At 37.3% G+C, this 27,044-nt stretch overlaps 1 protein-coding gene across 3 annotated transcripts in view; it reads left to right on the top strand.

Annotated features, from left to right (window-relative positions):
* PRKCA (protein kinase C alpha) overlaps positions 1–27,044 on the top strand; it is a 163,314-nt gene that overhangs the window by 103,041 nt on the left and 33,229 nt on the right. The window contains exons 6-9 of one of the 3 annotated variants that reach the window (XM_069799343.1): positions 10,406–10,562; positions 10,658–10,792; positions 11,542–11,638; positions 26,537–26,560. In XM_069799343.1, the coding sequence (XP_069655444.1) occupies positions 10,406–10,562; positions 10,658–10,792; positions 11,542–11,638; positions 26,537–26,560 (413 nt within the window). Of the gene's footprint in view, positions 1–10,405; positions 10,563–10,657; positions 10,793–11,541; positions 11,639–19,292; positions 19,323–26,536; positions 26,561–27,044 lie in introns of all 3 variants that reach the window. The other 2 variants (XM_069799342.1, XM_069799344.1) reach the window with 2 other exon arrangements.

Genomic DNA, 27,044 nt, shown 5'->3' with positions numbered 1-27,044 from the left:
GTAGAGGCAAGTCTGTAAAACAAATTAAATTCTAAAAGAAGGTCCCAATTTTTTATGGCTCAAAAATTAAGGAAATTTTGAATATGTGCTATAGTAACTAGAACCAAAATAAGTATGATATAACATAGGAAATGGAGTAGAAGACACTCGTAAAACAGAAATTATCAGAAGCTTTTACCTCAGGAGAGTGTGTCATCACAGGTGACCAACACTGCTTCTTCAGTGAAGAAAGATTAAAGGCAACAAATCTTAATACATCACATTAGATGTACACTGATACATCTTTCAAATTGGTACCGCAAGAAACTGAATTCAGTGCCCACGCTGTGAAACACGGAGAGGGTACAATGCTTTTATCGTTGCCTGTTTGGTGTTGCAAAATCGAATTGAATTCAAGGGGAAAGTTAGAGCAGGACAAAGTAGGAGATTTCTTAGACCATCTCAACTTCTGTCCCTGTTTCTGGAAGTAGTTATTGGGAACCTGTGGGTGTTGAGTGTTGTGTAATTCTTCAGCGTTGCTCAGTTGAGAGGCTAGAGCCTATTACACACCAAAAGGATGTTCCTTCTACCTCTGCACTTCTTCTTTGGGGAATGAGACCATACCCCTTGCAGTCAACATAAAGGAAATCAGACCATCATACTGAATTTTCACAACTTATAGAACCAGCAAACTTCCCTCCTGGCACTGTATTCATTCACGGCTTTGTTCTTTCTAAATCCGAATACCTCCATATTTTCCTGTCAAACCTTGTAAAATGCATTGAAAAGGAGAAGTATGATAAAATTTAGTTAGAAAGGATCTGAACAGATCCCAAGTGATACTTAATTGTAGCTTAACTTTTCAAATAGCTTCCTGTCGACGTAGGAGGGGTAAATTTGTCCAAGGTACTGTCATTAACAGAAAGGTGATTTCACTAACTAGCAAGGCATTTCAAAGATGATGATGCAGGTTCTAAAAGTAATTGTATCATGAGAAAGAACTAATCTGAAAATCATCCAAGTGACAAAATTTAGTATTTGCATTATTCTAGGCCACTTTTCAGCAAGGTTCTTAAATATGGCTTAAACTTTCTGCCATAATGCACATAATTTCACAAAAACCATGTACTTATTTTCTGATGATTCAGCAGGTTTAGAATGCTTTTAGGAGCACAAGTGTTTGTCACAAGTCTTTGTGGTACCGAACCACTATAAAACAATTATACAAATAGGTATTCTTTTAGTTTACAATTTTATTTGAAAAAGTCTTGTCTGAGATATGAATATGGTAAAATTGTTACAGATATTTTGTAGGATTTCTTCATAAGCTCTTTTTGGTGTGAGTGTACTTGGCAAATGCTGTTACTTTTGTGTTTATAAATAAAACATTCCCATCCCACAGTTAAGTAGGTTTCTGGACAACAAGAAAAATGTTTACTATAACCTTGTTATGTATATAACAATTATGATGCTGCTGTTTTAGTTGAGGCTTGTCAGCATTTCCAAGCTCTCAGAAAATTTCTTTAAATAAAAATGACAGTTGCTCTGAGAATAAGCTGGGGTGGGGTTTTTTTGTTTGTTTTTTTTTTAATAAAAAATACTGTACAGACTAAGCCCAGACCAGGTAAAGTTTCAGATACATTTTGTGCATGTTTAACTGAAAAGGAAATTAGCAATTGTCAGTCAGTTAGTTCATAGACATATTGCTGTCCAAAAATCTCGAACTCCTTTTCTCCCAGTATGGCATTGCTTCTAAAATATTTATTGACAAAACCTTTGTTAGAATATACCGTTCCCAGAGCTGCCAAGCATGATACCACTGCCTTTAGCTTTGGGAAAGGAGGTGAATTAAATGTCCAGGAGGTTTAGGAACAGCAGGAAAAATAATCAATGACTGGCTGTTTGGTTTGAGCCTTTGCCTGAATCTTTTTCAAAGGAATTACTCTGTAGGTGTTGAACTCCTTCAGCTGAATTCCTCAGTATCTCTGCTCTGCATCCTGTTTTGGATGTTAATTAGTTCCTGCTGATTCTTTCATAGCCAGCCTTGATTGCACGCTAAACATTTGTGCTGCTAAATGCAGGCGTGCCACTCTGGTTGGCATCTTGCAAATACCTTCGATGGGCAACTCAACCATCCCAGTTCCAGCCAGGAAAGCTGATGGAGGATGCAGCGGGCTTAATGACGACCGCAAGATATATGGTCGTTTGGAGGACGCTGTTTAGTACATTGCAATTGTCTTTACTTCTGCGTAATTGCTTTGAGGGGTTTGTCGTGGCTTTTGTTTCCAAAAAAGGCCACAGTACACCCTTGCTTACTAAGTGTTTTTCCGGTAAAATATTGTAAATAGTACTGGGATTTTTTTCCCAGTGAATACTAGGAAAGAGGCAAGGCAGAGTACTGCCAGATGGAGTTGGCCAGTGGTTCAGTCAGATTATCTAAAATATCTAAGTACTTTGGCATGTTTTGAATTGAACTAATGGTGGGAATGATTCAGTCCTATATGTAAACATACTTAATTCCAGTTTACTAGGTCGGATCTTCAATCTGGGTGCTTAAAGGTAGACATACTTTCCTTTCTGTGTGAATGCTAGAGACTCTGCAACGCTTTTTTACAAATAAGTAGGAATTTTGTATTGGTGTACTTTGCCAAAACCTTGCCATCTTCCCAGTGCTAGTCAATATGCCACATTCAGTGCTCATTTGTGTTGCAATTCTTAAATATCACTGGGTTATTTTATAGCTACTAGCTTGAGAGTTGCATTGCATATTAATAATTTATTGCACTTGCAGTAAATCAACTTGGTAGTTTTCTTTTTACAGGAACTGTCTTGAATTGCTTTTTTCTGAAATCACTGGATTCATGACCCTTTCATAGGTTAGACCAGCTTGGAGATTTTGCTTTTAGGCATAGTTAAGTAGGTTTTGCTATTTTTAATATATGCTTTTTGCACTGAATTTTCTTCCTCCTGATGTGCGTTAAAAGTTTTGTCACTGTTACATTTACTTGTTGACCCATCTTATAATTTGGGGCTCTTCTGAGTGAGTTTGTAGGTGGTTGCATCACAGGTTTGAATTTTTTATTTTATTTCTGAATTATTTTTATAGTGAATAAACAATAACCTTTGTGAGAAAATAACCCCATCTGGTACACCGACATATAAAAAGCTGCCACATTATTGGGATCCTAAACTGTGACCTATCAGTTGCTGGGAGCTGAATTTGACAGCAGCTGACAATAACAAACTGCCCTCCCGACACAGGCACCGATTTAGAGGCAGGGTGTTAGCGACTCGCTGTCAGCTAATACACCCTGCTGTTACATAAACGTTATTAAAAGATATATATACACAGCCCAGAGTTTTCAGGGGGTTTAAAGTGTATTTTTCTTAGCTGAAAGAATACAGAAAATCTGGGTTTATTCTTCAGCGATGCTTCTGTTATTTAAAAGAAGAGGAAAGCCGGCAGTGATCTCTGCAGAGTTTGGGAGCACATAACAGGCTCTCCAACAATAATCTCCCTTGGAGTTCTGTACTCCCCACCGTATGTTTTTCAAATTATTTATGAATGTATGAGTGCTGAGCCACCCTATGGCACTGCATATTAATGTCTTGTCACACTGCTTGCTGTGGACTGCTGGGTTAAGAGCCTCTGCCCAAACAAGCTTGAGAGACAACTGGAGAATTCTGGCACATTTCTAGATTTTCATAAAAATTGTTTCCTTAAAAGACCCTGCCACACACACACTCTAATAATTTTAGTTATGATTGTTTAGGTCAGTATTAGTGTCTGCCTTTGTTAGCATTAATTCCATGATGTTCTGCAACTGATTTTAAAAGGGAACATATATGAATATTCTGGCTGTTTGACCAGCTTTTAGTACCAAATACCTATAAAGTGATCCCAAATAATTACGTGCATGTGGGAGGCATTTTTAATGTCTCAAAGAACGTGAATCACATTTTTTATTTCACTAATATCTTCTCTCTTTTCTGGCATTCCCAGAGTCTGCAGAGTTACTGCATTCTTTACAGAAAGAGCTGTGCCTTTAACAAATGCCAACCCCGGTAGCAACTGAATACTGCCCATTTCATTCATTAAATTAACTTTACCATGAAGAAATAGGCAATGCATAGTATGTAAAAGAAACATTAGTTTTTCATAAATGGCCATCTGCATACATATAAACAATTTTACTACAATGCTCTATATTTATGTGAGAATATAAACAGATAAGAATTGGAAATTTAATAGTCTGAATCCCTTTTCAGACGATTGGATACATCTTGTGTTAAGACTTATGTTTTATTAACTAGCTGTCCTACCCAGTAGAACATATTTTTTCATGATGATAATTTTTATAATGGTAATCTTCTTTTACAAGTAAAATATGGTTGCTCCTATGAGACTTCCAGTTGAATTTGAAACCAGAGAACCTATTGCAGGCACAAGTACTTATTACATAGCATTAGAGATGATGGTACATTTTTTGTTAGTAGGAGAGACTATCTCAATAAATACAGAGGAATGAAGTATCATGCAATGTTGGTTCATTTTTCATCTTGTTCTAGGAAGGAAATTAATCATCTGTTTCTTGTGTGTAAATCACCTGTGAAGTGCAGGCGTTCCAATAGTCTACATTTGTTACGTTGCCATCTTTCAAAATTCAGGAAATGGGATGTAGTGAGTAGGCACTGGTCTCAGGAGGGATATTAAAAGAAATTTTAGTTGGGCAGGGGAGTAGTTAGGGAATAGAGAAAAGTCTCATATCAGAAAGCCCTTTTAGTGGCTGAAAACTGCATAGAAACTGGAAATTGTCTGAAAAGCAGGATTTGTTTTGGAGCCAGTTGTACATGTGAGTCACAAGCAGCTCCAGAAAGCAAGCGTTCAGTGAGAGTTTTAATAAAATCTTACAGTAAATCTTTAATGAAAGCTGAGCAGCTTTGGATTTTGCATATAGAGAGTACAAGTACACAACTTGGAAAAAAGGCTATTTTCAGTAATAGGTAAATCTTTTAAACTGTGATTAAGGGGAGTGCGGTGAGGTACTGGGGAGGAGGTTCCTTGGCTGGGAATAGAAGATCCTCTGTCACTCACATAAGTCATCTGTAAACTGGGCAGATCACTGGAATCCATACCAGAATCTTCTTCAGGAAGTAATGAGAATTATGGAATAATTTACTAATGCTTTATTGTGGGAAGACAGAAACTTTATGATGTTTTGGAGCTAACGGTCTCCCTTTTCTTTCATTTTGCTGGATAGCTAGGCAGATGAGACCATTTGAGATCTGAAGTGTCTTCTAAAAGCAGCTATTCGCATGCAGTTGAAAGATTTCTGCTCATCTAAGTTGCCTGTAGGGATTTAAAGGATTAGCAAGAAATGGTTGCTGTGATTAGTAAACTGTTTATGATCAACATTTGGGAATTCAGGAAAAAGGTAGCTGTGACTCACTTGAAAAGGAACTGGGTAAACTCATGTTGCTAATAATTCAGCTTTGTTACAGGGACAGAAACATTTATTTACTCATTCCCATGACTAAATTTATTTGCTGATATCACAAGAAGTTATAAATCCATAACTGTATATGGCTTGCAACTTTTGACCTATACAAGCTCATGGGAAAGGTTCCGGTTTTGTCATCCACTCTCTGAATTCCTCAGAATTCTGCCCGGATTTCTTCTCTTTATGTAAAATGTCAGTTGTTCTCTGCCAGCCCACTCTATCTTATTTAGATATTTATTTAAAGTACAAATACCTAAGAACCAGCTCTGTATTTGCTTATGTCTTTATACTATTCCTGGAAAAGTGGGCGTCCCAGTTCTAGGAATGGCTTCTGGATAGATATTGCTGGATTACAAGTGGCACATAATAGAACAGCCGTAGGACAGCCATCAGATAGTCCGCATTTTCTGCTGACTAAACATTTATGATCTCTTCTTCATTAATGATGAGGAGCAAAATGGTACACTTTTTTCTCTATGGTTGACAACTATTTCTGGTTTTTAGAATAAAAACCTGGGCAAGCTTGCATTTGTTAGAAAATTCAATATATACTTCTCTTCACTGTCTTTTCATCTGTGTGCATTCTCAGTCCCTGTTAAGAGTCTAATCTGGATAAAATGTTAGGAAATTTAACTTGTACCACCTACTTTGCTCAGTACAGAGGTCATTATCATGCTTAATAGTTATGACAGAAAACTGGCAAGTAGTATTTTAGGTTTCTGTCCAAGTTATGTTCCAAGTGATGCTGAACTGTATCTCACTTCAACCATCTGTAAATTAGAGTAATATCTCTATCACAGGGTTGAGTTTAATTAACTAATAATTATAAAGCAGGATGAGATTGCTTGCTATCATTACAGCTGTAGCAGAACTCAGTCACAGTAAGTTGATTTATTTTCTTGGTGTTATTTTTCATTTAACTTTTTCTGTTTCAACTGCACACAAGAGATAGTGCTTTGGTGGGGAGGGGAAATCTCTTCTTTTCGTCAATCCTCCTATAGAAACCTGACCTATCCTCTTAAAAATAGGGTGCCCTTAAAGAAGTGGACCACTTAGATGCTAATTCTTTATAAGCACTATTTAGCACAAGTATCGTAATGCAGTTTCCTCAAGAAAAGAAGTGCTAAGTCAGTTAAAAAAAAAGATGGCTAAGGATACTAATTATGCAGACAAAAGTACAAATGGGCCGGATATCTTAAAACAAGGAGTGAGATAATGACTTCTTTGGCAGCCTGTATTTAGTATATGTTGCATCTTTCCTTCCCAATTAATCCTTGAGCTTCTCTTTTTCTTGTATTTAGAGGGCTTTTCTCTTTTTCTGTGTTTGTTGCAAAAGAAAGAAGTAGTCTTACACATGCTGCCATGTCCTCCTGCTGTCAGTGTTGTTTTCTAGGCTCGGCAGCATGTATCAAGTCTAATAGGTGATGCCTTTCTCTGGGGAGCTCTCCATAGCAGAGCCTCAGAGAATGGCTCTGCATCCACCCAGCCAATTTCTCAAAATTCTGCTTGGTTTCTGAGCAGAACTGGGCATCTCCAGGTAAAATTTAAACATAAAGGATTAGTCTGAAGACACCATGTTAAAATTAAACAATTTTGTTCAAGGAATTTTAACAAAAAACTTCCTAGTGTATGTTTCTGGGAAGCTGTAGAACACATAGAGAGTTCTGCTCCTCACTTATGCCAAACTACAGTATAGAAATAAAAATCAAAAAGTGGATTTCGAAGTAATAGTTCATGTGCCAAACCTGGCAGTGCAGTCACAAGTGCCATGCACGAGACAAAAAAAAACCAACCAAAAAACCCCCAAACCCCAAATATAGGATGAGACAGAGAGCAATTCGCATTGAAGGCTGTCACTTCATCACTCACTTTATGGTTCTTAGTCCCTTTGGGATTGTAAATATGTAACTAAATTGTTTAGTCTTGATGTTATTCTTCAGAAGTATTTGAAGATCACTTTTAGTGTGCTAAATTTTAATATTGGGTCATTTGGTTTTTTTCATGGGTTGAAAACAGAAATGGTTTTGCAGCTGACCACTGGGTGTGGAGACCCTCAAAGGGCAAACTCAGAGTAAATGAGAATGGAGACAGTTTCTCTGGACCGAAAGCTCTCATTTTCCCAATTGCAAAGCCCTGTCAGCTTTACACAGGGATTGTGGAAAACTACAGATGAAACGCTCTGCAAAGAAGATGCTTGTTTCTGTTCTTTTAAAACACAGTGTATTTTTTCTGGTACAATTATTTGAGTAATATAGTTAGTGAATAGAATTACATTTTATTTTAAATTTTTAGCCCATAAGCATTTTCTGTCTCTCATTTTAGAAATATAAATTTAAGAAACCTAACTTAATCAGTATCAACTGTTGGTTCAAGTTAATGTGATTCCTTTCCAGCTATGATCTAATTTCCATAACTAATTTACATCAGGGTATCTGTTCTGCATGAGAATTATCTTGACAAATAAACTAGTGTGTTCCAAATAAGTAGCTTGCATTCCTGTACTCTACCTTCTTTCTACAGCTATTTTGGACATAATGTACCAGTTATATCTGGTATTTCTCTCTTCCAACTTGTTCTGCCACACCTAACACACTCTCATTAAATAAACAGAGCGGGTCAAACTGTTTGAAATTATGTGTTTTCTGTGGCAGTGGCTGGTTTTTCACCCCAAAATTTTGCCTCTGCAGCTTGAATCATACGACACAATGGCTAAGTAGTAGATTTGCACTAAAGCACTACTTAGCAGTTATGTCATTTGGAAGAACACAATCGTTATGAACACTAAAACACTCTCCATCATGTAAAAGGAAAATGTCAGCCTAGAGCTAGTAACATCAATTTGTGAATCCACCTGGTGTATAGGAAATGGAACAGAACTGTTGTATGGTTTTGTAAATCACCTTCGGTGCTATGTTACAATGGGCATATTGTCAACACCACAGTCTCATTTCACTGGCCTTAAGTAAAGCACAGCAATACCTGTCCTGTGCTTTGCAATCATTGTCCATCTCTTTCTGTCTTACGGAAGCAGCAGTGCCCAGTTGTCAATCCACCACAGCCCTGCCTGTATTTCTAAAGGGAGAACAAAGGACATTTTGAAATGATGTACTTCAGCTGGTTTATACGTCATTAGACTGTTGCCCAAAAACTGTCCTCCTGTTATTCTATAAATAATGAGAGTAAACAACACATTATAAAATATCTGTGTTGCTTGGATGCCTTTCAACCTCCATGCTGGGAAATAACAGGTTGAAATCCTGGGATGGCCTATAATTCTTGTCTGTAGTATGAAAATGCCATTTAAATCTGGGGGAAAAGGAGAAGAGTGCCATGAGCAAACAGTAACTATCTGTTGCTGAAGATGCTGACAGCATTCTTTTTTTTTTTTTTTTTTTTGCATTGGCTCTGATTGAGTTCTTAAGTGACTCTAAAGTTCAAATTTTGGTAGGAAATGCTTTCCATCAAGAAATATTAGGTGACTTAAGGGTTGATCTTTCCTAAATTTCCTTTCAGATTTCTTCAGTTAGGCAGATAAACTAAAAAAGCCCTTCTGATGCTGACACTGTGAAAGCAGTAGCTGAGGGCACTGTCAGTCCGGCATAATATCTCCAGTGACTCACTCTTAAGTGCTGGCCTGCCTTCATACCCTACGAACCATGTCACCCTCAAAGCTTCTTGTGATTTTCTTTCCAGGAACAATTCTAATCTTAAACTATGAATCTCACAAAAGAATTCCCGAATGAAAGCCGTTTTCTGTCCAAAACAAGCCCAGGGAATTACTGCTCCCAGCAGGTTTTGCAGTGCCCAGTTATGAGCTCTGAATTCCCCGTCTCCAACTTGATCCCTGCAGTTCATCACAGCATGACCGGTTTGGGTAGGATGGAGTTTCACAGCATAAGGAAAATTCACCTCTTCTTCTGAGGTTCAGCAAAAGCTGATGGCTGAATGCCGTTAACACAGAATAAAACCTTACATGTCGTATAAATGTTACCCGGGCGTTATGCTGGTCCTCTACAAGAGGGAGGAGGTTTCTCTTTACTCATCCACTGGAATACTCCACTCTCCTGCCGTGACTTCTGAACCGCTTAACAAACTCCAGAGCTGCCACAGTAACTCCAGCCAGACTGAAACCCGAAAGCTGCCGAGCCCCTGTTAAATGCCTTTGTAACCCACTTTTGCCTGCCCTGTTCCACATAGGGATGTGGCCTTGCGGGGAATGGCACCTCGTGCAGATTGCTGACTATTCTTGTCTCTCTCTCCTTGGTGATTGGTAGCAACATGAGATATGTTAACTCACTTTATGTCTTCTTTTGACATTGTAAAAATAGAAGCTACATTAACATTTTTTGTGAAGCTGAAGTTAAACTTGTCTTCTCTGCACTTTTACTTCAGTTGCTGTCATGACATAATGCTTACAGCGATTCCATCTGACAACTAACGAACCATGAATCCGACGGAAGTTTAGTATTAGATACCTTCCAGTGAGGGATTGTATCAAGTAACCTACCTTCTAAAATCTATTGTGATCAGCTAGCGCCCTTATAGTATTTGGCTGATAGTCCTGCAGCGTTATAACCTAAGACTGATGCAGACATAAAAGCACAACGAATTGCTACCCACTTAAAAATTTATAGTGATGGATTTGGACATTTAATCATTCCACTGCAGGAGAAGAGCTGCCTGGAAGCTGTATGTCATTTGTGAATTGCTCTTCTCTCCTGTCATTTCTCTGTACCATTCTTATAAATATCGCTAAGTGCAACCTTACTTTACAACAAGTAGTTTCTTCCATGCCAAGTCTGACAAGTGGGTTTCACGTCTGATTTATTTTTCAACGTGTTTCAATAACTCTGGTTTGACATGTTATTGCTTTCTTAATGGTGATTTGTAATCCTATACAAATCAGCTGTGTTTTATATTGACAGTGCGAGAAGCAAAAAACCTAATTCCCATGGATCCAAACGGACTTTCAGATCCTTATGTTAAACTGAAGCTCATCCCGGATCCCAAGAATGAAAGTAAACAAAAAACAAAAACCATCCGTTCGACTCTGAATCCAGACTGGAATGAGGCATTCACATTGTAAGTTTGAGGCCTTTTAATGTAGTATCTTTGTATGTATTGAATCATTTATTTCAGTGTTGCATTGAAAATTCCTCTATTTCTCTCCTTTTTAGTAAATTAAAACCTACAGACAAAGATCGACGGTTATCCGTAGAGGTCTGGGACTGGGATAGAACAACCAGAAATGATTTCATGGGATCTCTTTCATTTGGGGTGTCAGAGCTTATGAAAATGCCAGCCAGTGGATGGTAAGAGTTTCTGAAAAGAGAGAAGGAGAGAATATATCACAACTTTAAAACCAGTATTTTTCTTCACTATAATGTACCTTTTTTTGAGCTTTTCACTGTCTCTCGGGCTATAAATTCACTGAAAATGCAACTAAACCTAGGAAAACATAGGCTATATATAACAAAGGAGGGGGTAATAAAAGGAATACTTTTCTTTTGTGGTGTTCATGAAACTTCTGCTGGAGCCAGGAGCTGCTGCAAACTCAATTCTGTGTACATAGTCTTGTGATATGAATTTTATTTTTATCTCAAATATGATATATTCATTACTAAGTGTATCACGTTATATATAGCTCTGCAAATTCAAAGTACATGGGAACTGATTTTATAAAATGCCATCTTATTACCTACCAAGCTATGGGTAGAACTCATCACATCTTCTCAAAGAGCATATTTCATCAAAGATAATTGTTTAGGGCTATAGAAGCACTGGAGGCAAAGGTTCTTCAGGGTTGATGTCTCCCATTATATCGCAGGATAGGTGTGAAGAATTTCCTTGTCCATTAAATTGCCTTGGCAGATAGTTTGGGATTAAAGATCTAATTTTAGGTTAAATATATTCTGTTTCTGAGTTTGCTTTAGATCTTTGAAAGCAGTTCTTTACGTACCTGTGACATTGATACAAACCACACACAAACAACTAAATCAGATTTTAAATCTAATGGGAATAAAACTATAAAGTCACCATTTTTTTCTCAAATGTTCCACAGGTACAAGCTGCTGAATCAAGAAGAAGGTGAATATTATAACGTTCCAATTCCAGATGCTGATGAAGATGGAAATGCAGAGCTCCGGCAGAAGTTTGAGGTGAGGATTAAACACAAATGGGTGCAACTATATAATGCATACATTTTTCAACTTATTAAAAAAAAAGCGCCTGTTAAAAAAGCTATATATATTAGAGTGCTACTATTTCTGTTGCCTGTGACAGCAGTATGTGCCTTTGGGTTTCTTGAAGATTGGACCAAATGGTTTAATTCAGTAGTGGTATCATTTTTCTGACAGTTCAACTTCTCTGCTATGACACTTGTAAGTTGGTATTTTAAAATATTTTATGTCAAGTATATGTAATAATTTGAATGTCTTTTAATACTTGCTGCAAAATCTGCCAGCTGTTATCACTAGTATCTACATTATTCGACAAATGCAGTTCTCAGAAACAAGTTTTTTAATACTTAGAATGTTTCACACTTTTTTTTCCCTAAAGAAATAATTTACAATGCTAATTACTGATTATTTGGAGCCTCAAAATCTTTGTAGAAGATTGTCATTTGAAATTCTGATATCTTTAACATGGGTATGGAAGTTTCTAAGGATAAGAGGTATTGCTGGTTATGTACAGAAAAGAAACATTGAAGAAAAGCTATACTTTTCGCAGTCTTCCTGCCTTCTGTGGTGCAAATTGGAGTGGCTGGTAGTTGCAAGCATGGTCTCACTGTGCTGTGCAAAGGAATTGTTTCTTAATGAACAGTCTTAGCCAGCAACTCTGCCTCTTCTCAGAACTACAGCCAATATTACAGCAAAATACTTGCTGGACTTTAAACCCAGCAATAGGAAAGGTATGGCTTGGGGAGGGAGGTGTTTTGCTAATGGCTGTACTGGCTTCAACTCATCTGACCTGACTGCTCTTTCCAGCTGCATACACAACATTGAATTTGAAATATTCCAGTCTACAATATTGTTTTCTTTTTTCTGGTTGAACACTTACAACTTTAGCCTAGCTGTTTATCCAAAAAGTAATTCATGTACCTATTGTGCATAAACAAACACTTACGCCTGTTCCTTTCAACCTGAAATGGCAATTTTTTATGTTCACCATCAGGCAGAATTCTACATTGTTATTATAAAAGATGGGTTAACCCAAGAAAGTGATGAAAAACGGCACATGTTCAACTTTCAAGAAAGAAAAAGAAAAGGTGCATCAATTTCTTCTGAACACATTTGGATCAGCTACCATACTTTTGTCTGCAGCATGAACTATGATTTTTGTTATACATTTGAGAAATATTTGAAACTCCATTCCATTTTCCTTTCTTTACAATTGTGATCTGACCAGTGTGATTTTATTTTGCTGCACTAGGTCATTTTCTATTCGAGATCATATTTACTTTTTATCCCCCTTAGCTTCAAAAGTAATTATTTTCATCTCTACATGTCTCTGTGCAATATACAGAGTCTAGAATTGGGTGGATATGTGTATGTTGGTGATACAGGTACGGAAATCTACCCAGTTTTTCTCAGGACAGAGACAGCACAAAGACAAGCCACTAAAATTGTCTATTTAAAAATGTCAGTTATTATATGCAGTATGTTTGCATATTGAATTTACAGTCTCTTAGGTTTTTTTCTTAAGCCTACTGTAAATACATTGGTTGCAGAATGAAGAGTCAGGGTTTATCTGTGTCCTGCTATGAAGGGGAGTAGAAATCCTGAGAGGTTGCGTGATGTAAAGCTGCTGGACTGGGTCCCAGAAATGGCAGCTTCACATAGGGTCAGCTCTGCCTCAGAAATAATTAGTCTGTCTCACAGTCTAATTAGTTCAGCTTCAGCACTGTGTATTTGAGACTTTCCCTGTTCTGGAGGTAGCCTGGTTGATGCTATTTTAGTGGTCTGAATTAATCAAGGAAAGGGAATAGGTTTTCAGTGAACACACTGTCTCCAGGAATATCATTTACAGAGTTGGATAATGAACAGTTTTAAAACTTAGTGATGATATATGGGAATATTGGTAACCGAACAAAACGTGTAATTATAACTAGACCAAGGCTAGTATAATGCAGTATTACACGGTGAAAGGATTTAGGTTCAACCTCTTTCTCTCTCTCAAAGTTTACCAATATGAGAAGGAACAGAGGGAAGCAGCACCTTCCAAGTAATGTTTGTACTTAGTTTCAAGGGGAATTACTGTGATGGCTTGTAAAAATTAACAGCACAGATGTCTGAATGGTGGTATTTAACTTATTAGCTATTCTGGTATGGTGCATAAGTGGTGCTGACTCTGATCATCTTTTATGTTATTTTTCTTATGATTTGTATCTTGGCTTACATAGTCATTTTATTTTAGGTATCCTACACTAAGGAACAAGTAGATAGCACTGAGAAATATACTGCTATTTGTGATTTAATGACATAATCTAAATAAATATTTCCACTGTTCTGAAATCAGCTTTGAAACCTTACAGGAAGAAGATTGCAGATCTTGACTGCCATTTTACTAGGGGACTGTATTTGTCAGGAAGATTAAGAATATAGATAGACCAAGAGGTCATACCGAGCTATCTTCTCATTTATCAGTTTATAGAAAAGAGTAACTTCAGAGTGCTTGCTAATCAAGTCTACATTTGTGGTGCTTGGTCTACTTTTCGATATATGACAGTGTGATTGATATCCAAGCTACACTGATTTAATTTTGAGTACAAAATGACAACAATTTCTACAAAAGTATTGCATTACTAATATCAAATACTTAAAATGAATAATGGTGGTCTTCAGAGTAAAGAGCTATATGCAAACCTAAGCTATGCAAGAATAGAGAAACTTTAGGATGAGAATTTCATTGCTTACTATTAAAAAAGAATAAGAATATTTTCAGGTTATAAAAGATCAGAGAGCCGGCAGATGTGAAATTTTTGAAACCAGTTTCTGGTCTTAAAAAAAAATAAAAAAATCTAAGGCATTCTTAAAACTGGCTTTGCCCTTTTGACTAAAGTTTAGAAATGTGCTTAGTAGAATCTCCAAGAGCACTTAGGAGCTACCTCTCTTTTAAATCAATGAGAATTTTTAAAATACCTGCCTGCATCTATAGTTCAACAGACATCTTTAAGGTTTGGCCTCAAGCTCTCATTGATTTCAAACTGTTTACACAATCCTATCACTTCCTTCTAGGTCCAGTTTGACAACCCAGACTTCTTCTTTAAATGTGCTTATTAGTCACACAAATCTCATTGGTATGCTGCTTTACTTACTGGACCTTCTGGCACAAATTCTTTAAGTCATTTACTCAAAGTAAATCTACCATAAAATAGCTATACAAGATTCTAAATAAGTAAATAATTAATAGATTCAAACATTCTCTTCACTTAATTTGTAATTGAACAGTAAAAACTATTTGTCCTGAGAAAAAGTTAACTCATGGCCCATTCTGCCATATCTAAGCCAGTTGAAGAATTAACACGTGGCTTGTGCCCAGTCGTTATAGATCCTATCCAACAAGTGGGACCAAATTTGGGAAAGAAAGAAGAGTTGAGGAGGATGGTGGTTTTATTAATGGAATCATGCAGTGACCTTGCTACGTATTTTTAGATTTTACTGCAAGTTTTCTTTTGATATACTGTCTCTGTATTATCTATATGAAGATGTCCAGTATATAGAAATTGAGGTGTATTATGCATAGGTGCAGTGCAGTATTTTCTATACGACACAATTTAATCATTCTACATATTTTTTGGATCTCACCTATCACTAAAACTTACAAATCAATTATCTGCTCATTTAGCAGCATGATCAAATCTGTCTTCAGTGATTTATAGATGATACATCATTATTAATATTTAGAGATAAAAATATACTCCTGTAGGAAGTGGAGGCAGGATAAAATCTGTCACTGTTTTTCATTTGGTTTTAACCTTTGGTTGTGAATTTTCTCTCCGGAATGGCATTATTTGTAGCCATCTCAAAACGAAACTCCGTTCTCAACAGGCATATTCACAGTAATTGTAGCTGCTCCATAATTGTCCGTGCTGAGGTTGCCATGGGAACTCCCAACAGCCCCAAGTGGCTCCATGGACCCAAACTAGCAAGTCTTTTAACTGCAATATCTACGATTTCTTACATACTTGTTTTCCTGTTACAGTATTTTGCTAGTCAAAGAAAAAAGCAGAATATTGAAATAAGGCAACCTTATTGTATTTTTCATACCCGGTTATGATTTGAGCAGTAATATTTTTTTTGCCATTTAGGGCATTGTTCTGGTTTTTTTATTTGGGGAAAAGAAATGTGCCAGTTCTAAAACTTCTATTGTAGGAAGTTATTTCAGTCTTGTCAAGCCCTGTTTCCTGTAATTTGCTACTTAGTAAAGCACTTCTTGATACTTAAATATCACCTTAGAATAATAATAGACTAATACTGGTTTAAAAGTAGGCTGGTTAATTATTCTGTTTGTCCCCTTCTTTCCACATCACCATCACAGAAAATATTAATAGAAATAAAGCAGCTGTTATGCTCCGTATCAATTAATTTTTTTTTATTAAAAAAAGAACAGTAGCTATAATCCTTACATGCGGATACATTTACCAAGTACAAGGTATATGAAGTGATTGGAGCAATCTGAGTCACTACAGTCAGCTTTGGTAATTGAAGTGATCCAAACAAGTTGTTATGAGGGAATAGGTTACTGCTCATACAATCTTCATTTTAAGGCATCTGTGGGGAAGATATGTAATGGTCCTCATGGTACATACTCTTGTCAGACATTTTCTTTTGTTCTAATTATTTCCTTTAGTGTAGCTCTCTGTGTGGGTTTCAGTAGAACAAAATTGTTCGCTTAGTTTCTGAGAGCTCAGACTACTGTCCCCACCGTGGCGATCCGTGCAGGACCATTCTGGAGGACCTTGGGAGGTGCTTCCTTGGGGACATAAGTCCACAGCCACATCTACCCCCGTGGCTGCTAGCTTCGAATCGTGTTTATGAGTTTATGTTAGAGATTTCAGCTGAGACATCAGGTGCGAGTGGCTTTTCATGGCTGTTAGTTCTGTACCATGCCATTTAATTAAGTGAATAACAATAAAATCACTCCACAACAAGATGACATTATTCTGATAAGTACTTCTTCTGCAAAATAATTACCAGTCGGTGTTAGTAACCGTTTTCATCCATTTGTCAACATTGTGGGCCAGATCCATAAACCCATGTGTAGTAGGAAGGCCAGGCAGGGTACCCAGGGAAAGTGGCCATACTGGTTGTATGCTCTATTTCCAGTCTTCCCCTTCTGGGATTGATCCAGGTACTAGACAAACCATCCAGGAGCAGCTCTTGTTTATTATTGTCCAGTTGCCCGATGGGCTCTTTTTGCTGCCAAGAAGTGACGTGAGCTGGCTTTGCGGTGTTTCCCGAGGACTGTAGCTGGTGGGGCCGGACGCCCCGTGCTGTTGCTTTGGCTGTTCTCAGGTTATCGTGACGTGAGTTATGTTTTCAGCTGCTTTGTGCCAGTGGAATCATTGATGAACGCTGTACAGAAGCTAGACCTGTAGTTTCCTTTTGCAGAATAAACAGATCGAAGCATAAGGAGAGAGAGAACAGAGTTCAGAACAGGGTAGATATTGTATCTGAAAATGGGAATGTACAGTCAGTGGTGACATTTTGGTGACATCTCAGTGCTTCTAAACATAACTATTATTATGATCCTAAAGATGTCTTTTAAAATGCCTTACCATTTTAAATATAAGAACAGGGACAATGTGGTGCTTGGCCATCAGGCTTGGTTATAAATACCTAGAACCTCTCCAGTGACGCAGGCACCGTAGATATTTCTGCTTCTGATGTGCTACTAAACTCCCCCAGTACACAGGGCAGCATTTTGTTTGACCAAATTTGCGTGTTAGTCCTTGTGCAGATGTGAATTTACGAACATGTAACCTATCTCAGTCTGTGTATAGATCTGTTGAATGCAGAACTAACGTTTATTTACACCATCAGGCTTCTCTTTGTGGGAGTACAGGTGGTGTTACATGGATTTGAAAATATCCGCAGATTTCAAGGCACAATTAAAGCTTTCTGATGAGTTTCAATGTTGTTACAGTCTAACACTAAAGAAACCTCTTTTATTTATTTATCATTCCCTTTCTGAACATCGGTACATCAACTCTGTTTCACTGCAGGTACTGCATTTCTTAGATCTTTAACAGTCCCTTTAATTTTATTTTTTTAAAAGCAGTTTCTGGCTGCTTTTTTAGAAAGGAGGAGGACAGTACTTTCTGCATTAATCTGACATTTTTCTGATATTCACAACAGTTTTAGGTCAAAAGGACATTTTCTTTCTTTCCTTTAATCAATGGCCAGGACATCCTAGAACAGTTTTAATTCTGAGCTGGAGGCTGGGTAAATATTCTGCAGTTGCATAGCCTGTCCTTAGCAGAAGACTCCAGGGACTGTTTCAGTAGCTTCTTAAGAACCCAGTCAGTTTTCTAATTAAATATGATATTGTCATTCAAAAACACCTGTAGAAGAGCTTGTGATTTTGTTAATTTGTGAGTTAAGTTCTTCCAGTCTCTGTAAAGTCCTGTAAGGGCTGTGAAGGAGACATTTCTTTTAAGTCTTTGAAGGATGGTGATGTTTTTGCCCCAGAGCTGTTACACTGCAGTTACTTTACTCTTTTTTTGTGGTTTTTTTTTTTTGAAATAAATAAAAGATATGATCTCCATCATAACTGTATCTAACCCGTATGAGTTCCCACTTTGCGGTAATAACTGTAACTTCAGGCAGTTCAGCAAAGGTGACATGGAAAAGAGAAATAACATTGCTGACACTTCAGATTGTAAACGAAAAGATTAAATTTACTTTTCAGGAAACAGACACTAAGCTACACTGAAATCATGACCAGCCAAAATATCACTGGCGCATCAATCCACACTTGTTATGTATACAGAGATATAAAAAGAAGAGCTTCTTTTTTTGGCCATGGCACTCATTCCTATTTTTAAATTGTGCATATTTAATCATTAGAGAATAGTTTGCAGCATTATAGAGATGCTGTTAGAACTCTCCATCTGTTCCATACTATAGTTTGGCAGAGGGAATTCCCATATACAGTTATCTGGAGGTTTCCCATCCACTCACCATATCTGAAACTGGAGAACTTGAGATTTTTTTAACCAGATGACATATATCTCTGGTCTCAGTTAGTATCAGCTTGTGATTTCTGTAAGGCTTTTCTCAGTCTGTGTGTTGTGATTTAAGGTGAAGAGTGTACGTAGAAGATCATATTTATAGCAGGGATTTCTTTATCCCTTATATAAAGATTAAATGTGTGTCTCAAAACAAAAAAAAAAGAAAATTAAAAGTAACTTTTGTGCTGTTGCCCCTCTAACAGTGCTCATTAGTTGCTAAGAGCCCAGACTACCCACATCTATACATACCTTTAGCTTTATGCATTGCGGTGGTTTAACAACATAAGGAATGTTTCATGCATGAAGCGTATGTATGTACAAGACTGAGGTTGACATTGAAGAGCAGTTTCGTGAAGACCTGTACTTCACTGTGCTATGCTGTACTGTGCTCCTTACTGTTAGGGTGATTAACACCACAATTTCTTTTTTGTGATTTTTCTGTGCATAACAGATGTGTCCATTTCTGTATTCTCGCTGCTGTGTCTTTATTTGTTTACTTCTGCTACTAATTGTTGTTGCTTTGCTTTGCCAGCCCTTTACTAACGAAGCAGTGTTTCTCCCTTTCCTGTCTCTTCCAGGACTGTCATGTAAATATCCACTTCTTCAAGGTAGTTTTCTCCTTGGTGTTCTCCTACACCTTTCTCTTCACACAACCCTCTTTACCAATGTTTGAAGTTTATTAAATTCAATTTCATTCTCACTGTTTTAAGGATGCACTCATTTTTTTCCCCAGTTTAAGCTTTTCTAATGGATTAAAAAAAAAATTTAAGTATGAATCTTCCCTAATTTGTCACAGTACTCCCCAGATTAGAAGCTTACTTACAAAAAAGGGGTCATCAAACCTCAGCAGATGCAGTGTGCCTTTCCTTTTGAAGGAATTAGTTAAATGAATGCCACCTTCTTATGGAAAATGGAAAATGGTGCATCTTTAATTTGAAAGACGCTCATGGAACTTTAAATAACTTCCACAGATCAAATAATGCTCATGTTCACTGTATATTTAAATAGATACATTTACATAATATAGCATGCGTGTTTTATGATATAATATACTACATATACTGCTATATGTTACTTGGAGTATACTATATCATAAGAGATATTACCCATATGCACAGATGCTCTGATACCTGAAATACCAATTCACCTGTTTACTTCCCATTTTACTTCTTTCACTAATCACTACATCACTGAATTATTGCCATAAAATATACATATCAGCATTGAGAACATATGTGTGTGGACTTTTTATTGCATGTATCTCTAACAAATTATCTTGCTTTATTAGGGCAAAGGTTACTGACACAAATCACATTTTCAGTTTCATACATTGGTTAAGTTACAAATTAAATTAAAATTTGAAGCTCCTGTGCTGTAAACTATTGTAAGAATCTATCTAAGGTTACTGAAGCCCTTATCATCTTCAAATAGTATTTTTACAATTTAAGTTGACCTAGAGCAGTTTACATGTTATAGCTCAAAGCTTAAAATACTTCATTTAAAAATCAAATTTTATTTTTGAAGATTTGTTTATATTCTTAATGCATGATTTTACCAAATGTTTTAATACTGAACAAGGAAAACAAAGAATAACAGCATTTGTCATTGCCAAATATTTCCTAATGCAGTAATAATTTGTCATGCAATCAGTAACTTATTTTTTCTTAACCTTGATTCTTTATCTGGTATCTTTATCTCAGAAAAGCCTGTACAGAAGAGGACTACCCTTCCTCAATCCTTTACACCTCTTCTTATTTGAAAATAAAATCACATGGTGGTTTCATTGATGAAAGTTGTTTAATGCAGGGAAGTTGCAAGTTTCTCTGTTTCAATGTGTTTTAAACCAGAGCAAAAGCTACCCTGAAAAAATGCATCTGGGGTAAATACAAAGTTATGTCTAACGTTGTGTTGTCACTTCATTGTAAAATCCAGACCTTGAAGTGCACTGATAAACTGACAAAAGTCCTTGGTCAATTCATGTTTTCGTCATAGGAGTGCACCTAAAAAAAGAGCTGAACAGTTTCCTACAGCTGCTGCTTCATAAGCAAAATTCATGCTTAGTCCTTGTGAATTGTAAACACGAATTCCAGCAAAAAAAGTTGCCACTCTGTTCTGGTGTGAAGAGGAGACTCAAGAATTCCATTCTTTCATGGGAAAAAAAAAAAATCTTCCTTGTTTATTGTCTGCCTTTTCTCTCTAAATTATTACAAATGCCCACTCCGCTTGCTGCTGACAGTGACTTAGCATCACTAACCTAAGCTCAGAAACGTCACTGCATGCTGCATTCTGCAAGCTAATCGCCACTGACGTTAGCATGTCTTTGGAAATAATTTTGTAAGTAATCAGTTTATGTGGGACTGCTGGGGAGGTTATATTCCCGAGTTTACAAGATTGGAATTGAAAGGAAACAGCAGGAGCAGATGAAGAAGGAAGGCTGTGTTCCTGAGGATAATATAACACTTCAGAGCTAGAAACGAGTAAAATGTACAAAAATGAATTTTATAATATCATAGCAAATTTGAGAATGCTGTGAGCAAGGTCAAACAGCACAAATACTTGTTTATGAAATTATCAGATATGGGAAGGATCACGCATTTATGCTGCTTTTGTTCCGCCAGCAAAGTGTATATTTAAATAGATTATTTTCACAACATCATGCAGAAAACACCTTCATCTTTGTGTGTGTGTGTTTGTGTGCATTAAATAATTTCACAGCACGTTAAGACTTGGATACGGAATCCTAAGGTTTTAAATCAGTCCTAGTCTGCAGCTTTTCATGGCTGTGGTGTTTGATTGCAGGGATTTGCGCTAAGATCAGGTAGAACTGAAGTCCTTAAAGATTATTTTAGAACAGAATTTTATTCTTTTTTGTCCATATCAAAATGTGTGTTATGCTGAAAAACTTGCTTAAAAGCAAATTCTACACTCCAAGTTTTTTTATTATTGAAAATTAGCAGTAATTTGCATAATTAAAAAATGAAGGAGCATATATAAAAACAGTTCTTTTTTTGACACTTAGGGATTTCCTGTTCTAGCATCGTATTTGTTGTTTAGGGTTTTTATTACCACTACCACAGGATATTTCTGCTAGAATTCTTGAATATTATTCCTAGGCAGCCTCTTTAATTACATTTCATCTAGTTAGACACTGCTCTGTTGCAGGGGATAGCGTGTTTGGCAATAAAGGCAGAACACAAAGTAGACTCAGGTGGCCACAGGATTATTAAACAGATTAAACATGTTGACAGTGCCAAATGGGTAACTGGAAACTCTTCCCTCTCTAGATTTCACTGCTTACAGCCAGATATCTGTTGTGCAGGGCGATATTCCCTGAAACTCCTATTCTAGGGATAGCTATATCCCTTTTCAATTGACTGTCTTTCATAGTCATTTGACTTCATTGTCTACATTTTTTAGGTGATATGGCTACCTTAATCCTGTACCTGGCAAATTTGGGATTTTTTTAGAAATCGTGTATTCAAGTACTTCATACAGTTTTAACTTCTATACAGCAACCCCAAAAAGTAAAAAAAAAAAAAAAAAAAAAACCAAAAAAAAACCCACTTGAACAGGGAATGTGATTATAACCCCCCCAAAATAAGCAGCTCTGCTGAGATGCTGTATGGTATATTAAGCTGTTGTATTGTCCTTCAGGATTCTCTTATTGCCTTTATCCTAAGTAAACATCCGTTTAACATAATGTTGGGCTGGAGCAAATAATTTCTCCTCGGAGTTGGAGACCACAAGAGGTCAGTAAAGAACACAGAATCGCTCCCAAAGCAAAAAGCTGTCTCCAGCAAAAGTCCTGAAAGAAAGGAAATAATGCAAGTTGTTTGTATGTATGTATTTAGAAAGATACAAACCCGTTAAATTAAACTGCTATTTTGATAAAATTCAGTGTAACATTTTTCATCCAGCCCTTTATTCAAGATTTTTAACTGGCACTGGTGATAATTTTTCCTCTAATCAAAATATGTAATAATTTGCAGCTGTAAAAGCAAGTACTGCCTCTGCTCACCTTTGTATTGCTCAGTTCATCTCTACCTTCAGGTGCCTCATGAATTCTGTGATTACCTGCCTCCATCATGCACAGCTTTATATGATAGGTGAGAGAAATGGACCGCCATGGAAATCTCTGAGTCATGAAGTAGAATTATCTCATTAATTTTGTGAACCTGCAAGGTGTTAGAAGAGGCATGGGTTCCAAACACACAGCTCATGGTAGGATTAGACAAAATAACTCACTTTTACTAATCATCCAGAATTTGTTGTGGGACACACTGCTTTCCCTTCTGTTATTTGTAACCCAAATTAATTCATGGACTCCCTGATATCAAAATTCCTACGTGATGAGCAAAGCAGTACAGCACATGGGTGGGCTTCAGGAGTGAGTTTCCTGTGTTCTTGGACATGCTTTCTGCAAAATGGCATTTTCAATCATTTTCGCATATGGCACAAATATTTTTTTCAGACAAATCCTTTAAATAAATTTACTATTACTAACCAAAAGGGTAAATATGACACAAGTTTAAGGGGAGGATGAGAGGAAGTGAGGGAAAAATTAAACTGAAGACATAAAATAGTTCATATTTAACTCTCAGATAGAGTTTTGTCACCCTCTCCATTTACATTTTTATGAAACATCCTGCTTGCCTTCATGCCTTTTTACTAGCAATGGGAATGATAAGAATTTTTCTTCTAGCTATTTTTTCAATAGCTATTTTAGCTATTGAAGTAAAAACACATTTTCATTTTTATATATTGCATTTTTTACTAATTATGTCATAGTTCACCATAGTGACGTTGCCGTCATGAAAGTAAATGTAAGAGTGCAGATAAACAGCTTTCTGCTCATTTGCGTCTTTTCAGTGGTGTTCTTTCTGCAAAGAAGTTTTGCTCGAATGTAATTTCACCAAGGAATACATGGCTGAAAACAATCTGTGTAAACCTCGTGAATCCTTGACAATGTCCATGGTACAGTGCATCTCCCTGGTGCGGGTGTGTCTTGCTGTATTGCAATGTCTCGTGTAGGCATCTTCAGTCTGCTGCAGTCTAATCCAAGCATGCTCCTTTCTATATGGATAAATATGTACGTATACATTCATTAGTGCAATACATTTCTGTAATTTAGTTCACTAGTTAATTTATTCTTGAAAATAATAAGTAAGAATCAGTGAGAGTGCACAGTAGGATGGGAAAAAGCCACATGTGGCCGCCTTCTTTGTAAGCATTTGTTAAGTCAAGGAAAGAAGCACAAGAGCCACAGACTGTCTTTTGTTCCACTTCATGGGAAATTTAATGCAAAAGCATCTCTCCAGATTGCTCAGCACATGTTTTGTAGGGAAACAGGTAAAATGGCCAAGGGAGTTCCTTCCCTCTGTTGACTTGCAACAGCAAGGACATGAGCTCAGGCTGGACCAAGATGTAACGCTCGTGCCATCCCCCCTCCGGTTAGAGTTGCTGGGTTGCTAAATCATCCGGAGCTTATTCTCTTAACTTTCTCTTTTCTGTGTTGTTTCCATGACTACAAAAGTCTCTGCTAATGAATTACATGCTTGCATTAGGTTATGGTATTAAGCTTAAAACTCAGTCTGGTGAAGTATTAGGTCTTGCTGGGGCTTAGAAATGGACTCTTCTCATTTCACATTCTCAGCATCCTGATAATTAAGTTGTATAAACTAGGTAATTGATAGTCCTTCATAGCATCTATAGTTACATGGAATTGGAAATGCAATAAAGTAAGAAACAAGCTGCCACAATGATGGAGATAATTTCAGTGAATGGGAGGTTTTTCCTTCCAGATTTTGACTTGAAATTTATTGGATTTATTTACTTTATTAAATACTTGCTAATGGCTCAACCGGTTGATCAAAATCCCCACTGAGCTTTCGTGACTGGAAACCCGAGTTGGACTTTTTGTCCTGCCTTGAGACTCAGATAAGTTATTTCAGTTTCTCCTTTTTATGTCCTTAGTATGAGTTTTGCCAGCTCCGTCAGTGACATCTTCTGTGGTTTGTCTGAGATCTGAGCTGCTCTGATGCTTGTTGTGTCAAGTCCAGGTAGTGACAGACATAACTGAGCATTAATTTCACACTTGCAGCCAAAGCCTCCTGGGCTCTAATAGTGAAACTGGATCATTACTACTCACAGAGTTCCTTTCCTTGCCTCTCACCACCCATTTTGCCATTTCTTTACTGATATGCAGATTGTTACCTGCAGCTCCGCTATGGCTTTGGGTTAATTTAAGAATTAGGAAGAGAAACATTGGGAACAAGGTGGGCTAGCGTGAGATGGTTTGTTCCATCACCCAGTGACACTTGAAGACCATGTTAAGGTCTAGCAAAGACCTGGTAAGAACTTACTGCAGTGGGGGAAGGAGAGATTTTGTTAGAGATTTGCAGAGGGATTAAATCATGGCAAGAGGATGTTCCTGCTCCACAGATCTCAGGAAAGTCTTAGGACCCAAGATAAAGCCTGCTCAGTCAGTCTTTAGACTGCTGACCCTCATGCTATTAAAACTGTGATTTTTTTTTTGCAATGGAGACTGAAGCCAGTGCAGGTCTCTGTTGTTCCATCATTCATTTCCTATTTACGGCTGGATGCGACTGCATGGGCAAAGCAGTCAGTGCTAGGTGGAATCTGCTAGAGAGGAGGGGAGAGGATGCTGGTGCATAATGCAAAACGGAGCTGTGCGTCTCGAGGAGGCTCAGCTGCTGGGAACAAAGCTCTCGATTTCTTTTCCCGGTAGGTGTCAGTGGAACCGATAAGTAACGGATGAAATGTGGCCATAAGCGTGCTGTTTCCAAACAGAAGTTGTGTGTGCTGTATGTGTATATACCTCGCACGTGTGATGGGAATCCAGCACTGTTGTTAAATGTTTTTTCATTTATCACTTTCTCCTCTTGAAAATTTGTTACCGATAGATGTCCCCGCTGGGCAGCTGTGAACTTGCTAAGAGCGAGTTGTCTTGACAACTGAGAAATACATCCTCTAGTGAACTGCACGTCGCAAGGCCTTTTGTTGCCTTGAATATTTTTTCGTGGGCAAGGATGGGGGGTTTTCCCTTCTGAAGCTGTGCTTGGGGGGTGGCAGGGGGTGGCTGCAAGTTTGGGCAGTTTTGGAACCCAGTGTTCATTTGCCATAGGGGAACAAAGCCAATCTTCCCGAGCTGAATGTTGCGAACAGCAGCAGAAGAGAATGCAAGTGAGCGATACAAGGCGTTAAAGCACTAACATAATGACATGTAGATCATTGGCATAAAGAGATTGAGGGTAGGAATGTGAATTGTGTAGGGTTGTTTTTTTTTTAATTCTTCACAAATTTTATTTATTTATTGGCTAATGGGAAAAATGGCCGATTCAGTCTTTTTGCTCTGTACTTCTTAAGTTTCTGAACTATAGATAATAACTGGAGGGCAGAAGAGCCAATGTTCAGATTTATTGTTTTGTCCTATTAGATTGTCTTCACAGTAAAAAATCAGAAGGAAAGTTTTGAAAAGACTCAATGAGAACATTTACTGCAATTGAAAATGTAGTGCGATAATGGATTACTAGCCCCTAAATCGCTTCTTCGCTTTGCACTCCTCATTAGGGTTTGGAGAAGACTTTTTTTTTTTTTGTAACTAATTAAAAGACCAATTGTTGCACTTAGATGGAAAATAAATTGAATATATTTTTACTGCAAAACCTGAGATATCTTTTCCAAAAAGCACATACCAAATTCCAAGAGACTCTCCAGTGTAACACACTGTAACTTCTGTAACACTCCGTGAAGAAGTACGTTTGGGCTGAATATATAAGGTATGTCTCACCTGTGGTTTCAGGGTAAAAGAACTGGCCGAGATAAGGTGCGTCCAAACCAGAGGAAGTAAGATGATGTGCATGTCTCGTTTTCTTTTAAGATTAACTCTTCTGCTACCAGTGCAGACTAATTTATCTTTAACATCCTGTTTTCCTGGTTTGTTTGCTGCAAGCTGGCTTTGTGTAACAATATTGTGTTTTTATCAAAGATATTAAGCCAAGCAGTCTGAATATAAATTGAAAATTGATCCAGGGCCTGGAATGCCATCTTCAACTTCAGCAAGTTTTAATATCCATAAAAAAATAAAGGTGAATTCAAGTAGGATTCTGCTATTTTCAACTTTAGTCACGGTAGGAAGAGGCAAAATACCATTGCTTTTTTCCAATAAACATTTATGAATAATTTTAATTTATGTCCCTTCTGTAGTTGCAAAACTGGTTTTGCTCTGGGAGTCTGGAAGAGTGTGTTGGTTGCATGGAATTTTCTCTCTGCCATACTCAAGGCATATCAGATATAAAACTCATGGTAGA

The sequence above is a fragment of the Haliaeetus albicilla genome, chromosome 12 (genome assembly GCF_947461875.1).
Source record: "Haliaeetus albicilla chromosome 12, bHalAlb1.1, whole genome shotgun sequence".
Taxonomy (NCBI): Eukaryota; Metazoa; Chordata; class Aves; order Accipitriformes; family Accipitridae; genus Haliaeetus; species Haliaeetus albicilla.
The sequence above is the reverse complement of the archived record's forward strand: the minus strand, read 5'-3'. Positions and strand labels throughout refer to the sequence as shown.